At 34.8% G+C, this 15,928-nt stretch overlaps 2 protein-coding genes across 2 annotated transcripts; one reads left to right on the top strand and one right to left on the bottom strand.

The window, feature by feature from the left end:
* Window positions 1-6,074: 6,074 nt before the first annotated feature.
* On the bottom strand, window positions 6,075-7,047 carry Prx2 (Peroxiredoxin 2). The gene has a single exon (XM_089254788.1). It carries the CDS (start codon window positions 6,804-6,806, stop codon window positions 6,222-6,224), a length of 585 nt encoding a protein of 194 aa, XP_089110914.1. The 5' UTR covers window positions 6,807-7,047; the 3' UTR covers window positions 6,075-6,221.
* Window positions 7,048-7,097: 50 nt separating this feature from the next.
* Window positions 7,098-15,351, top strand: LOC149064775 (uncharacterized). Its single transcript, XM_089254787.1, has 8 exons — window positions 7,098-7,399; window positions 7,507-7,571; window positions 9,093-9,200; window positions 9,908-10,212; window positions 10,512-10,664; window positions 13,014-13,225; window positions 13,375-13,522; window positions 14,844-15,351. Exons 1-8 carry the CDS (start codon window positions 7,281-7,283, stop codon window positions 15,063-15,065), a joined length of 1,332 nt encoding a protein of 443 aa, XP_089110913.1. The 5' UTR covers window positions 7,098-7,280; the 3' UTR covers window positions 15,066-15,351.
* The last annotated feature ends 577 nt before the right edge of the window (window positions 15,352-15,928 follow it).

Here is a 15,928-nt window from a genome sequence, read left to right as displayed (position 1 = left end):
CTAAGTAAAAAAATTTTCCTCCCATTATTGGCTTGTTCTTTCTGAATCTTCGTTTGTCCTCCAGCTGATCTAGTTTAGGTTTCCGGTCAAACATTCCTATGTGATTTGTTGTGTTTTCTCTACTTCCCCTAAATGTTTGTACGTTTGAGTTTTGAATCCTGTAATTTCCAAAAAATCATATGAACATCACAAATGTCACGTTAAAATTAATAAAAAAAAATCGTTTTTTAATGAAAATTTTCATCTATAAATAAGTTTAGTAAAATTAAAAAAATTTACGTAGGCTATGAATCATGTCACCTCACGATGAACTCCTTACGGCAAAAAATACTGCGGCGTATTTCCCGGGACACCTAGTATAATTTGGCCACTAGTAATTACCCACTTATAAATTTTATCGAAAATTGATAATTTGTGGAATTGCTTCATCTTCCGCCATAGGCGTTTTTTTGGTTAATTTCTGTAATAATTGGCAACTTCGCCCACTTGTGGCAATTTCACGTATTGGATCATTATCGCACCAGGGTCATTTTCCTCACAGGAGGGCAAATTAGACCGGGACTTACAATTTGTAGTCGATTCCAAACGGCAGTTTTCTTCAAGCTGTCATTTGTGACAGTGCGCTAACCCCTCGGTGAGGGACTCCCTGCGGTAGCAATCCTTGTTGTGTCGTTTCTGACGGACGAACCCAGTATCGAACTCTCGACATCACTAAACATCCCTTGGTACTTAAGGCTAGTATCTATCGACTTGGGCTACCACGCCCTTATGTGTTTCAGATTCCGTATTCCCCTCTTTGAAAAAAAGTCAGCCTAGTCATTTTTGAAAAAATTGTAAAATTCATTTCAATCTACTGCAAGTAGCAGAAAAGATCCAAGGAAATCGCAGTTGAAATTTTTTGCAGTTATAATTTGCATTACGAAATCAACTCACTATAAATACGTTTTAGACATGAATACGTATACAATTAGCTAATATAATTGCGTGACGAAATCCTTTAAACCAGCGATTCCCGGGGGCGATGGAATGGTCCAGGGCAGGGGTTCTCAACCGGTGCTCCGCAGCGACTGGAGAAAAATATAAATCAGTAAATTCGATAGATAAATAAAAGAGGCCTACAAGTTCTCTGCCGTAAAACTTATGTACAAAAAAGGGCTCCTCGAGTCAAAAAAGGTTGAGAAGCGTGAAAAAACAAAAAATGGTGAAAATCGCCCCAGGACTGGAGAATTGTCAGCCCACCCCTTGTGGGGGGGCCATGGGGAAATGAGAGTTAATTTTTTTTTTAAGGGGGCAATGGAACAAAAGTTTAGGAGAGACTAAGCTTTAAGTTTAAACACTCATATCTCAGGAAGTACCTAATGCAAGTCAAAAACAATGGTATCGTCAGATGCACATTCCTAAAAGGTGCATTCAATGATATCGCGCCGACTTCAATATCTCTTTCCATCTGGGCACAACAGTCCCGCTGCCCCGATTCGTAAAAAATGGTTTCCCGCTATATCTCGAGCAGTTCACAACCAAAATAGACCAGACATTGTCTTTAAAATAGTTAACAAACGATACCATCATTGGCGGGATGGTGTGGGGGGCAGGCCAAGTGATTTCACTGAAGCCCTACCTATTGAATTATCGAAAAAATGTAGCTACGAATTTTTTTTTTTAGCCCTGGGTGGGCCATGCGTTAAGACGGCACTGGAATCCAAAACCGATGATGAGGATGAGATAATTCGATTAAGTCAATACCTACCAACACGATTCAAGGCTCAAAACGTATTCACATCACTAACATTTTTCCCCCAACGTCGCTTTTCCTTGATGACTTCTAGCGACAATTCGAGACATTTCGATTTCTCTAGCTCAGTTGGTTTTCAAACTTTCGCCACACCCGCGGATCCTCAGAATAGTCTCAAAATGACACTTCACGGTATTAAATACGCACGCAAATATACGGACATTTTGCCCCGACGTCATAGGTGGAGATAGACTTGGAAGTCTGGGGGGCACGATGTCAATTCTAGGAATGAAAAAATTTGGCACACAGACCCGTTAAATTTTCGTTTTCAAATAAATTGAGAAATATAATTTCAGTCATCCTAATTCAATTTGCATACAGACTTCAGCGCTTTTGAGTCAAGATTATACAAACTAAATATCGATGAAAGTGTTTTGATGGCCGAAACAAAATTTAAATCACTTAAATTCATGTGTGCGAGTATGCAACTCCAGCCTTACATCCCGGAAGGGACAGCCTGAGTCGCGTCTAGTTTGACAGTATGCAACTCCAATTTTAATGTGCCCAACCCAGATATTTTTTTTCCTAATGCTAGGTTATAGAGTTGCCCTTACTTCAACAATGACTAAGTGCTTTGAAAATTTCAGTGACTACTTGGATGGTCAGATTAACACTTAGTAATCAGATATTACTAGTCAATGAATATTAAAAAGATTTTAAAGAAAATGGAGGGGTTAAACTTTCAGGCACCATCTACTATTCCAATATGAAGAAAGCAACTACAATGCTTTTTGGCAACTAAATTTTAACAATGAAGAGGCACTTGTAATATGCAAGTGATTCAGACAAAATTGACTTGCACGGATTGGCTTTTTAAACTTCCATTTAAATCAATTCTCAACCTTGGACTTGCCGAGCCCTTTCTAATCTAATTTCTATAATTGAGCCTGGGCTTATTTTTTTTATTTATTCTAAGTTAGATTTATTTTATTGGTTAGAAATAGTAAATTTAAAAAATATAAGTTTCTATTTTCCTCAAGCAGCTGCTGAGCCCTTGGTGAATGCACACAGAGCACTGTTGAGAACTGCTGGTCTAAATACTATGCTTTTTTTCTACTCTCCCGTGTTAGAAGATCTAGCATAGTGAAGTCAAAGTAACTGATTCACTTTTGCTTAAGCAAAATTAACAATTAAATTTTTATCAAAATTAAAAGAAGCATTAACAATCACAAAAGTGATTGTTAATGCTTCTTTAAATTTTGATTAATCATTGATTTATGAGTTTACCTTCATCATAAAAGCAACTTTAACATGAAAATTTTTTGAGCCTGAATAGTTATATTCATAAGCATACGCAGAATTTTCTCGAGCGGGGTTTGATTTTTTTCCTTCTGGGGTGGGTCTTTTTACTACACAATATAATCTTGGCTCAAAAGGGGGTTAGAACCCCAAACCATCCACCCTATTTGCATACGCCAGTGGTTATATTACTCTTAGTTCAGAATTATTGAACAAGTAATCGTGTATGTTTAAAGCACATGTACTCAAAACTATTTTAACAATGGGTAATACATTACCTATTGTTAATATGTACTTAGCTATTTGTTTTAAAACCTACTCATTAAACTTATGTATTCAAAGTTGTATTGTTTAAAATTGAATGCTTAAACAAATATTTTTTTTACATTAAAATAACTCATGAACATTGACTGTAATTCAGTACACACACTCCTGTTACAATTAATGATAAGCCAGTCATATCTAGCTTAAGCGAAACACTGCGTTTTAAGACCTGTTTAAAGACAGCATTTAAATCAAATTAATCACTCAAGTTCTCAAATAACTGTTCCAAACAGTCAATGCTCATTGACAATATGAGGCTACGTCTACTGGTGCATGATGTTATTCAACCCACAATTCAGGAATTTAAATGTCAAGACCCTTTTACAATATTTAAATTTAAAAACAAAAATTCAACTTTGAAAAAATATATAAATTATTTTCTACAGAATTCCACAATTTCAATTCCAAACTTGAAAATTATAGTAAGATGTCTAAAATAAAAATTTTACTGCAATTATTTAAAAAATATATCAGGCGGGACAAATTTCACTGCTTGTGATGTACCAAGATCCACGCAAGGAGATGGAATGTAAACCAGGTTTTTTTTTCAGTCAATTTTACGGCTAAATCAAAACCATTTTAGAAACTAAAAACCGATGCAAACAGCCCTTAACGTCTAGCATAATCAATAGAATAGTACTGCATAGTACTTAAAATTTAGTCGATTATATAATTAAGTCTAACTTGTGTAAAAAGCCTTAAATTGAATAGATTATCCGCTTCCAAATTCACAAATGCAATGTATTATTTAAACTTGTTAGTTGCTCACGAAAAACAAATTACTTTTACCCCACACAATTTCTATATCCAAAAACCCTTGGTTCAAAAAATTAAGTTTTCTGGGATATAGCATACTTCAAACCCTTGGAGGCAATACAAAACTACACAATGTAACTATTTTAATATAGGACGTGACAATAGGCACCATGTTGCCATAGTGACCAAAATAGAATTTTTTGATTCGTCAAGCCTTGTTTTTTTGTTTTTCTTTCGCCCAAATTTCAAACATAGGCTGGTATATATATTCACGAATTCCTTTTGCTGAAAATTTTCACTGATGCAGACTCAGACTCAATAGCATGTTACGCCCAAATATAAAATATTCAATCTTTTATATTTAATATAAGGTTCTTTCAACCTAAACCAAATCCAAAACTTATTCACATGTATATATAAACGTAAGTATAAAAATTCTTGTAAAGTTTCTCAAACCCTTGGTCATAGAAAACTCAAGGATTTTTTTTTTCTCTTCTTCCAGTATAAGTGCATTTCATGCCTTCTGGGGTTATTGTAAATAAATATATTACAAAACAAACATAGCTGCTATTGATTATGCTTAACCCTAGAATACTAATTAAAAAACAGCTGATAAAACTACATATTCACTGCTGACTCAATTCTCTGAAATTCAATTTTGACCTTTCAGATTCTTTGTAAAATAAAAAAAACATTTTAAATTATATATAACAAATAAAGACCCTAACATATCGTTGAAACAAAACAGCTCTCATGAACAAATTAGTTTGTAAAAATTAATACAATAGCTATTTGATCACGTGCAATATAAAAAGTTTCATATTAAAGAAATTGGTCTTAATGAGATTGAACCGAAATTCAAGAAACTATTCTAAAAAACCAATTGTATAAAATATTTTTACCTGCTAATCAATTTATCAAAGAACCCCCAAAAAAATCCTAGACTTAAAAAACATGTGGTAATTGAACTAGGTGCACACTTTTACCATGGCATCAATTAAACTAATACTCCTCGTATATATATATAACGAGCAATTTGATTTCAAAGCTGTACGAGGAATTATTCAGTTGTAACACGAGATATAGACTAAAAATTGACACGACGCCATATGTCATCATAGCCAAATGACTGGTTTTAAACAGCATAGCAAAAGACCCTCTTCAAAATACCATACCTTTAATGAAGGTTTAGATTTTCCTCAGGTGCAAACTAAAAGTATAGGGGGTATACAATGGAAAGTATATTCCATTGATAAAAATAAACTTTACAATATTTAATTGCCAATGCTAAAATAAAAGTAACTTCAATAGACGAAGTAACTTGAAGAGTTAAGTGGCTGTTCAAGTATTACGTCATCGATGGGGGGGGGGGGGAAGGTTTGATTTGCTGGCTTTTGATGACAAGGGGGGAAGGGGGTTTGAATAATGCTTACGTCATCAACTCCTCCCCCTTCCTTATAAAAATGTGAGTTAGGATTCAGAGGGGCAGAGCTGATGAAGAAATTTTGCTGGGGGGGGGGGGGGTCAAAAATAGCTAAAAATTTACTTACATAATACTTGAACAGCCCCTAAGGGAGACTTCGGGGCCCAATACAAGTTTACGTCTATGTAATCAACCTGGATTTAATGCCACCAGTTTCCCCACAATTCTGATGCTATAACGAGCTTGGTATTATATCAAAATCACATTAACTAAATTAAACTTCTAGCGCTAACAGCATTCAACTGCACATATCTATTCAGATAATTTCTATTAATGAATATTAGAAAATGATGTAAACTCCATGATAAACTAGTTAAATTTATACCTACTTCAACTTCAGTTAGTCTAAATTAAATGCATGGTTTAACGAACTGGTAAACTCGCGAAAACCTGACCTAATGTCCAAATTTCTAAAAAGTTTGAAACAATTCTATCTAATAGAGAAATTATCAACAACAAATTACATAGGCCTACACAGAATAACCAAAACAAAAGTGTTTTAATCTAAACTTAAAATGCTCCTCAAACCAAGTATATGTTACTGAAAACATAGAAAAACAGCTACTGTTACTAACACATAATTGAAGTTTGGAAAAAAAAAAAAAAAAACGTGAAAAAAAACCCATCTTAGTGCTTCTCGAAATAGGCCTTGCTACCATCCGGATCGGGCTTCATGGTGTCATCGCCGGGTTTCCAACCTGCCGGGCAAACTTCGCCGTGCTTGTCGGTGTACTGGAAAGCTTGAACCAGTCGGAGAGTCTCGTCGACGGAGCGGCCCACGGGCAGGTCGTTGACGGTTATCTGTCTCAGCTTCCCGGAATCGTCGATGATGAAGAGACCCCTGAAGGCGATGCCGTCATCCTCCTTGTAGACGCCGTAATCCCTGGCAATCTTCGCGGACTTGTCGGCGAGAAGAGGGATCTTCATCTTACCGAGTCCGCCGTCCTTCCGGGCAGTGTTGATCCAAGCAAGATGGCTGAAGTGGCTGTCCGTAGAGCAGGCGATGACCTCGCAGTTGATCTTCTTGAATTCTTCGACCCTGTCGCTGAACGCGATGATTTCGGTCGGGCAGACGAACGTGAAGTCCAGCGGGTAGAAGAACAGTACCACGTACTTGCCCTTGTAATCCTGCAGTTTGATGTCTTTGAACGCGCCGTTGATTACTGCGACGCCCGAGAAATCGGGTGCGGGCTTGGTCAATTCGGGAGCCATTTCTTTCACGCGAGACGGAAAACTTCAGACAGAAAAATGCAACTGTGTCTGGAAAGGGTATTATAAATGCGACAAGAAACCCTGAATTTCTTTGCGGAAGTGCAAAAAATACAATGGGTGGGGGAAACCCTACCTATTTATGACCGACAATTCCTCGTAATCCTAACCAAACCGGTCGCAATGAAAGACGGAAGAACAAAAAGAAATATCCGGCTTTCTGGCTTCAATTTTATTGCACACACATCTACCACAACCGGTTTTGATGATGATGGTGATCATGATGCAAGATCCAGTGATGGTGGTGGTGGGTGAGCAATAAAATTCAGTCATTTCCTTGACCAATGTCAAAAAAGTTGCTAATGTGAATTTTATTGGTTTTTTTCAAAAACTTTATGGAAATAATCCGTGTTTTATGTGAAAACTTTGAGGAAAATCGAATTTGCAAGTTTTATTCCCCCTCATTGCTACTTTTTTATGTTTGGCGTGTGTGGCAACAAGCAATTTTGTTTACCTTCCGTCAAATCTCCCGCGAAAAGTGGTTATTCGGATTTTTTTAAAAACCGGGGAAAAAAAACAACAAAACAAGACTCGAAGTAATTATTTGAGTAAATCAAGTTCGGCATGTTTAGCGATTTGACTTGATTACTTGATCGATGAATTATTGATTAATTATCAAAACTATTTGTTTATTTTTTGCTAGGATGGATGAAATCGGTGATATTCCTGATCGTGTTATACCTGGTTATCATGCTTCGGAAAGTGAACGTGAGTGTTTATACAACTGAATTACATGATCGCCTCCCCCCACCCCACGTGGAGGAGGTTGACAGGGCTCCCCATACCGGGATGGATATTATTGTTATAATTTTTCATCGTATTTTGAACACATCTGTGAAAAAAATTCAGCGTAGTAGCCCAGCTCCATACAGGGCCGCCTACTGCTTCTTTAACATTACACTGGATCCAAAGTGAATGCTTTTCTAGCTAACCAAGTATCTAGCTGAAGCCCTGCCCACCCGTGGGGCCTCAAGTGCGTAGAGGTGCTCATGATAATTAGATTAGTTAAGTGAGTTACAAGTGCCCTCCCCCACAGCGGATGGTGCTGATACGGCTCCATTCCAGGATGGTGCTATTTTTATCGGGGGGGGGGGGGTGTATTTTAAAAGAGACCTATGAAAGAAACTTTTTCCCAGACAGGGCTGCGTACTGCTTTAACATTGCATGGGGATCCAAAATGAATCCTTGCCGTAACTAACAGAGTATCTATTTGCAGCCTTGCCTACCCGTGGGACCTCAAGTGCATAGAGGGATAAGGATCTCATGATAATGAGATTTGTCACTATGATTTTCTGGAGCAGTTTTTCAACCTTCTTCAACTCTGCATGCTTGAAGTGTAGTGACACACTTGAATTGAAATTTTTAAAAATATACAATTTTAATGATTTAATTACTTAGACAAAATAATTTATAGCTAAATTGTTCCCTAAATTGTAATAAAAAGACAATTAACATTTCTCAAACAAAATGATAAGTTATGAAAATGATATTGGACTCCTTTAGAAATAATTTTGTCAATTTATTTAAAAAACTGTTGCAGCACACCTACGATCCTCTCACAGTGCAGTGGTTGAAAACCCTGTTGTAGAGTATCCTAAGTGTGTAAATTGGTTGCTAGGTTGGAGCCTGAAAACATCTTTTTGTCCTGGGGCTATGGGGTTGTTAAGATGGTCCTGGCTCTGGTATTTAGGGGTGGGCTGCTAAATTAATTACCTGAATTAATTTTTCTAAGATTTAGTGATTTAGGACACATGTATGTTATGTCAGTCAGTGATTCCCAGCCTGTGCGGTGAGCTCCCTAAGGGGGAATAGGGAATAATTAAAAGGGTGCACAAGAACTTGAAAACAACTTACAAAAATGGAAAAAATAATTATTGAAAACAAATGAAGATAAAATATATTCTAATGACACGTGAATATATTAAATGCTATCCATATAAATAGCTAAATACATTTACATTACGCAAATGTATTTATCAATCATTAAAAATTCGACAACAAATAGGTGGCAGCTTTTAGTGGGGAAAATATTTTCATATAAGAAAGTGTGGTATTGAAAAGTGTCCCAGAGTAATTTTCCTATGTTTGGCAAAACATCTGCTTTTGCAAAAATAAGGAAGAATGGGATACAGGGAATCGAAAACAGAACAGCAACTGTTTCATGTTCAATAAAGTTTCACTCTTCATGTTCTATCTTATCACTCATTTACTTTTTTTTAACAATTACAGGAGTCCACAAAGCTCTCTCAAAATTGTGGGAACGAATTAAGGAGCTGGAGTCAAAGGCCCAACGTCAACAACAACCTCAGTATCAACCAAAAGCTGAAGTTGAACCTGGTAATTATTCCATAAAGTTCTCACTCTTTAAGGCTGCATAAGAACTTCACTACTTTTTCGTGGCCAGATACAGTTGAATCCCAGTATAATAAACTCCAAAAAACCGGTAAAATCACTTTATTTCAACAAAATTTCATTATAAGGGAATTCCAGTTATTTGCATTGTTTCTATCTAAACTTATCTGGGGATTAGAAACGTGTTCGCAAAAAGTAGACTTTCACTATAACGGTATTCATTAAAACAAGATTCGACTGTATGAATGATAAACACATGAAATGACACAATCATCATACTCAACTTTTACTGGTTCAGAGGGGAAGGGGGGGGGGGTTGGTTCTACATAAAAAAGTTAGGATGAATTTATATACATATCGCATCCATTTCCCATGTGCTACATCATATTTTAAATTAATTGGGATATTTTAAGAATGGCCTTGCTGGAAAGATAAAATTCTCCAAAGGGTCAGATTACCTTACAAGCCTAAGTTTTGTACTTATGGTTTGACATGTGCAAACTTTGCAATTTGTTTTAGCAGTGAAATGTTTTTTGATATTGCAGTGTGAAATAAATCTCAAACAATTAGATCCACAAATACAACTTTTTTTTTCTTTTTGAGTTATAATTGAATATAAATCTATTTCATAGGGCTGCATTCATTTTTATTTCTAAATAATTGATTTTAAGTCTTCTTTTTCCTTTGTGTAGATCTATCTATTGATGATGTGCAATCTAGGTTATTGGAATTGCAGCTGAAATACACCCGTAAAATTATAAGAGAACATTCTCAGAATCGATCTGGAGCCGAATCCTCACAACAAAATGGTGTTCCTAAGACAATCTCTTCATCACCACAAGAAGTTCAGGCTTATGATAATTTAGATATGTTTCCTACTAAACTTCAGAAAGAGACGCAAACATCAGAGAGAACTTTGCCTTTCATTCGTTCTACTGTAGAGGAAAACTCTGTGGCTGAAATTGCGAAGATTAGCACAGAACCTGAACCGCAAAAGGTGTGTGCCTGATATATTTTTAATTACATTTAGGAGTTATGTAGAGACAATAAAGTAAATTTACAGTAAAATTCTGCAATACGCCAATGCAAGTCTCCAAAATATTTCAATCTTATTGAAAGGTAATCTAAAGTAATCTAAAGGTAATTAGTTTAGATAAATTTCTGGGCAAAGTAGGCCTATAAAAATTGAAGGTGAGTTACCAGGTTTTTTTTTTTTTTGTTTAACAAAACTATTGTTCACATTGATTTTAAAATTAGCTTTTCAGCACACACTGAGAACTATTACTTTTTCTGCAGCATTTAGAAACAAGAGACATACCCAGAACTGCCAGAAGTATTTTCTCAATGCCTTCATCGATGGGCCATCAAGGATCAAGCACAAGATTAAGAACAAGCCCTCACTCGCATTACCATATGAAATTTTCTGACATTCCATTTATTGTGGGACAGGTTAGAAAATTCAATGACCTTTCATTTCACATAAACACAGAATTTTGGTGTTTGTATTCTTTGCTTGTAGTTTGTTTGTTTATTGTTAAAAATTTGTACTTTATTCATTAATACTCAATTAAATTTCAGAGATCAGGTGAAAAAAAATAGGTGATATGAAAATATGCATTCTTAATGATTAACAAGATTTGTTTCAGTCAATAAGCCGTCAGTTAATTTTAATTTAAAAAATCTGATTAAAAAAAAAATCATAATTTTTTGATATCCTGCTTTTTTGGGTGCTGCAAAGTAGCCCCAATTTTACGTAGAACGTTAACATAAAATTACTATTGAGCATTTAATGATAAATGATCAGTGAATTACTTTACAAGTGGACCTAGCTGTTAAGCTTTATAGGTACGATTTAGAAGAAATTAGTTTCTACATGTAAATAAACAGCATTTACTTTGTAATTAAGTTGTTTTTATGACAATATGCAACAAAAATTACATGTGAAATCAACTAGCACAGATATGTTTAGCAAACGGTATCCAAAATATCGTATTCATTACTAACTCAAATACATGAGTTGACGATAATGTCTTTTTGGGAAAAATCACAACCGCTTGTGTGGAAATTTTCATTAGAACAGCCCACTAGGCAACAATAAATCTTTTTTTCAGGATCAGTATTTTCCCCCGGATTAAAGTGTATGGAATTAAAATAGGAGAGATCCCTCCTTTTTTTCTTATTCAGCTGGACAGAATGTTTTAGAAAATTTATTTTAACATTGCTTTTTAAAAAACAGTAATAACAGCTTGAGCTTAAAGTTTGTTCTCATGGCAGTTGCTGTAATTCATTAAAAGTTTGCCGTAAGTTTCGAAACAATATATTAACTGATGTGTGAATTTTTTGGCATGTATGCCAACTTTTATTAGCTTTTTTATTTAGGTATGCTACTGGAAACAACTGATTTAAAATGATTATTTTAAAATTGAATACTTTATTTCACAGATGAATGGAATTTTTTGTCTTCATTATAACCTCCTCAGTCCTTGTGTCACCTACAGGAGACACTAAACAGCACTTATTTACCTAGCTAAATAAAATATTCATGTTGTAGACATTTTTAAATTACTTGTTTTGTTAAAAAATCGTTGATTTAAATTTGCTTTTTTTTTTAACTTCAATGATAATAATGTAAAAATAACCCATATATAGTATGCATGCTATTGAAATGTGGTAAACTTCTAGATTAAAGAAATATAGGAGATATAGTAAATATAGACTTGAACCTACACTCCCTAGATACACTGCAGAAAGAAAGCTGTTCTACTTCTAGATTTTGTGCATGGAAAAAATTGCAGAAAAATATAGGGTGCTAAACTTAGATATAATGCCACAACAGGCAAAATGCCCAATGAGGTGGCTGAGAAAAAGATACCTATAATAAATATGAATGTCATATATTTCAATGTATGACAATGGGAGCACTAAGGTTTCCCTGATTAAAAAAACAAATTTTTTGTATAAAGTTTTGAATTCTATACCCTAATAGCTGATTTAATAATAGATGCTGCACCAACATAAATATTGTTGGACTTGAAATTTTAATAGGAAAAGTGAAAAAGTCTAAAAAAAAATTGCTCATTATTTTATCAAAGCTTATTAAATCTTTGAAAGAATAAAAATGTGTAATCTTAAATTATTAAGCAACATCATGCAAGTCAGAAACACATCAAATAAATGCATAAATACATTATTTATTGGGCAAGAAACAATCTTGCCAATAGAATATGTTTTTCATTTAGTTGTTGCTAAATGACCCTTTGATTGTGTGCCTCGAGTGAATTGAGAAATCCAGCACCATATATGATATACCGAGTCGCCACCAGGCATTTACTTTAAATGACAGGAGGTTTTGCCTTCACGAATAAAAACACTTATCTATACGAGAAAAATGTTAATCAATGAAGTTAATTTTAGTTCAACAACCTTTCATATTACATCAACACAGGTTTTGCATGTTCATATTTCTTGCTTGTGGTTCATTTGTTAGTTTATTCAATAATGCTGAATCAAATTTGAGAGATTAGGTTGTTGCAGCATATCGAAGTGCACGCTGAGGTGTGTCATTTTGTGTACTTATCTAAAAATCACAAATTTTTGAGTTATCGCATTGTAGTATTTAGACGACAATTTGGTAGTAACATATTTATACTCACCAGTCTGTAGAAAATAATATTAAGCAGTTTTACTGTCATAAATAAATAAAATTTAAAATGACCTTTTAAGGGCTGAGGAGGCTTTATATGGAGCATGTGGTAAATACCAGATTAATTTGAATGCCATTTTTTCATCTTCAATCAGTCAGCTGGTGCCAGTCATTCCTTGACCGCAAACGTTCAGAGTATCATTGGAATGATGAAAACGCATAATGCAGGTTTGTGTAAAACTGTCCAGTCAAGCGAACGATCTGACCATTGCTGTGAAAGTGTTCAATCATTTGAAGATGTTACAACTGTGAAAGTAATGAAGAAAGAACTGAAAAGACTAGCTAAAGAGCTTTCTGATATGACAGTGTTGGTATAAGTCTATTATAATTTAATTTGTCCTTTTAATTTCGCCATGTAAACTTAGAATTGTAATTAAATCTGAGTCCACATTCCTTTCTTGATTCATCTCTGCATTATTACAAAACTAATGTTCGATTAATGTGTTCATTTAACAGGAAACAAGACTCTTTGAAACACAAGCTAGAGAATACCAACCAAAATAATCAAGATCATGTTGAAGCTTTCCAAGAGTATCACAACGTCTCAAAACTGATGGTATCGAAGGCAAAAGAAATTGTTGAGTTCCACAAACAGCTCAAGAATGTGAGCTATTTCATGCTTTTTATTTAACTATTGCTCGCTCATTTATTATATTTTCATTTCCCTGAGAAAATTGTGGATAGTGTAAAACCTGAATTCTATCGGTTTTTTTTATTTAGATGTTAGCTTACATGGTAGTGCTCAGTAATCTGAAGTGAATGGAAGACACTGCCTTGGGAATGTTGAAAAGTCATATTATTAAAAAAAACAACAAATTCAAAAGATAGTTTTACTTGAGATACAAAACAAAATGTACATAAATTGAGGTCAGAGGCCATTTTATTTATATTGATGAAGTTTGTGACACAATTTTATTATAGTTAAACCTCTGTACTTGTCAGGAATTCGTTCTGAAACTTGTGATGAGTATTGAACCAGCATTTGTTGATCATTGCCTATGGTGGAACGGCCACACTACTCACACATGACCAACCTTGGAACGTATGGGACAGGCTGATAGAAGAGAATAATCAGGATCTTCCAGACTCCACTCCAAGTCAAATGAGCCACCTTCCATCTGTGGCCCCACATTGGTTAAAACCCTTAAGTCATAACACAAAGTGTTTTGAAAGCAAATAGTCGCCAAGAAATATTGGGTCAGTGTGCAGCCAGCTTATGCTGCTGGTACTTCATTGTAGCAGGGGATGAGCAGACATTGGAATATCTGCGAATGACTATTGGACCAGGCTTGACGTGTGACCCTAGCTGTAAGAGAAAGGCAAGCTCATTGCTAAGACCAATTTTTGAAAAACTTTAAAAATTTCCAAAATTGTTTCCCTTAGAATTTCATAAAATAAAACTATGCCAGTCAGTCAGATTGAACCACTCTTGTACAAAGCCACTTTTTTCACTTCCTTTAATTTTCTTTTTGGGTTTATAGCTATCTTTTCTGGACTTTGGTAATTGATCCCAAAATGATTAAAAATAGTATCACAATTTTTAAACTGCATAGAATTATAAAAAAAAAATATTTCTCACTGGGCATTCTATGCAGGTGTTCAGCAATAGTCATGGGATTTAAGTAGCAGCTGGTTTTTGCCCAGAGATTCAGTTGGAGAATTCCAAGAATGCACACACAGTAAAATCTGGAAGACATCTACCTATAGGGCCAATTATTTCTGTGGTTCAGACATTTTCTCTCTATATATGTATTCACCTCTTCAAAAGGCCATTCTGAAGATAGTCTTTTATGGGTTCCTCTGCATTCACTCTATGGCTGTGTCCTGTTTTTAGTGTTTGCATAGAAAAGCTTGTATAAACCATTTCCATAATATAAAAACTTGCTCCATGAAAATTCTATAATTTATTTCAAATCCTCTTTCAGAAAAGTGGGAAAACATCCCCGAGTGGATCATGTCCAGAAATGACTGCAGCAGCAGCTGCAACAGAGAGAGATAACCATTTGATGCATAAGGAACTGCTGCCTCGAGGGAAAACGATAGAGGCTGGTCAACTGAAGACAGTCACTGCAAGTAGACCTGCAAGGATTGAACCATCTAAGCAATTGAAAGCGAGTGACTTTGTATGGGTGCATTACAATAGATGAACAGTGATAAATATTCAAAGACCAATTGCAATCAAATAGTTGGTTGTAAATATGTGATAAATTCATGTGCCTTCTATAACCATGTGTGTGTTGGAGAAAATTTTTATTTTTGATTGTGACAATTTCTTTATAACTTTTCGTTGGAAGTCTTATACCAAGAGTGGAAAAAATCCTATCAGTAAAATTTCTCAAGATGCCAAATTTATTGATTTCATTTTCAATCTTGTTTCATATTTTTTTCTACTTTACAACATTTGATTAAAATTTTGATCAATGTTTGTTTACGAATATTCTTTTCCTTTTAATACACAAATATGTGTTTATAAGGGCTGATCCTAAAAGAAGCGTCTCAGAAAGCAAATGAATACAGGATATTTACTATATAATTGTATGCAGAGTGGTCGCGTAACAATTTTTTGCAACAGATAGAGAGGATCACATATCTGCAAAGTTAATGAAATTCAAGATATGGATGTTTCAAAGTATGTGCTGGAGAATAAGAGAAACCAAAACCTAGGTCTCTCTTAGAGCAACAAGATTTTGAAAAATTCCAATGCATAAAAGTTGCTATGTGACTGACATGCATGTGAAAACAATTTTGAGACATGAATCACAGATTCTTTTAACAGAATTCAGTAACATGTGAAAATGTGGCAAGTTATTAATTTTGATGGCACAACTGGATAGTGAGTATATTATTAGGTCTTTCAAATAAATCTTCACAAGCTTGCATTGTTGTGAAGCCATTTACAAAAAAAATTCTGTGGTATTTGGTCAGAAGATATCACAAAAAAACACTTTGATCTAAAAGTGTCTTGCTAATTATAACCAATTAGAAACGAGATACGTGCAAAAATACGTGT

Source organism: Pholcus phalangioides, unplaced genomic scaffold, assembly GCF_987345545.1.
Source record: "Pholcus phalangioides strain wild (caught in Gottingen) unplaced genomic scaffold, Ppha-v1.0 ptg000042l_1, whole genome shotgun sequence".
Classification (NCBI taxonomy): Eukaryota; Metazoa; Arthropoda; class Arachnida; order Araneae; family Pholcidae; genus Pholcus; species Pholcus phalangioides.
The sequence above is the reverse complement of the archived record's forward strand: the minus strand, read 5'-3'. Positions and strand labels throughout refer to the sequence as shown.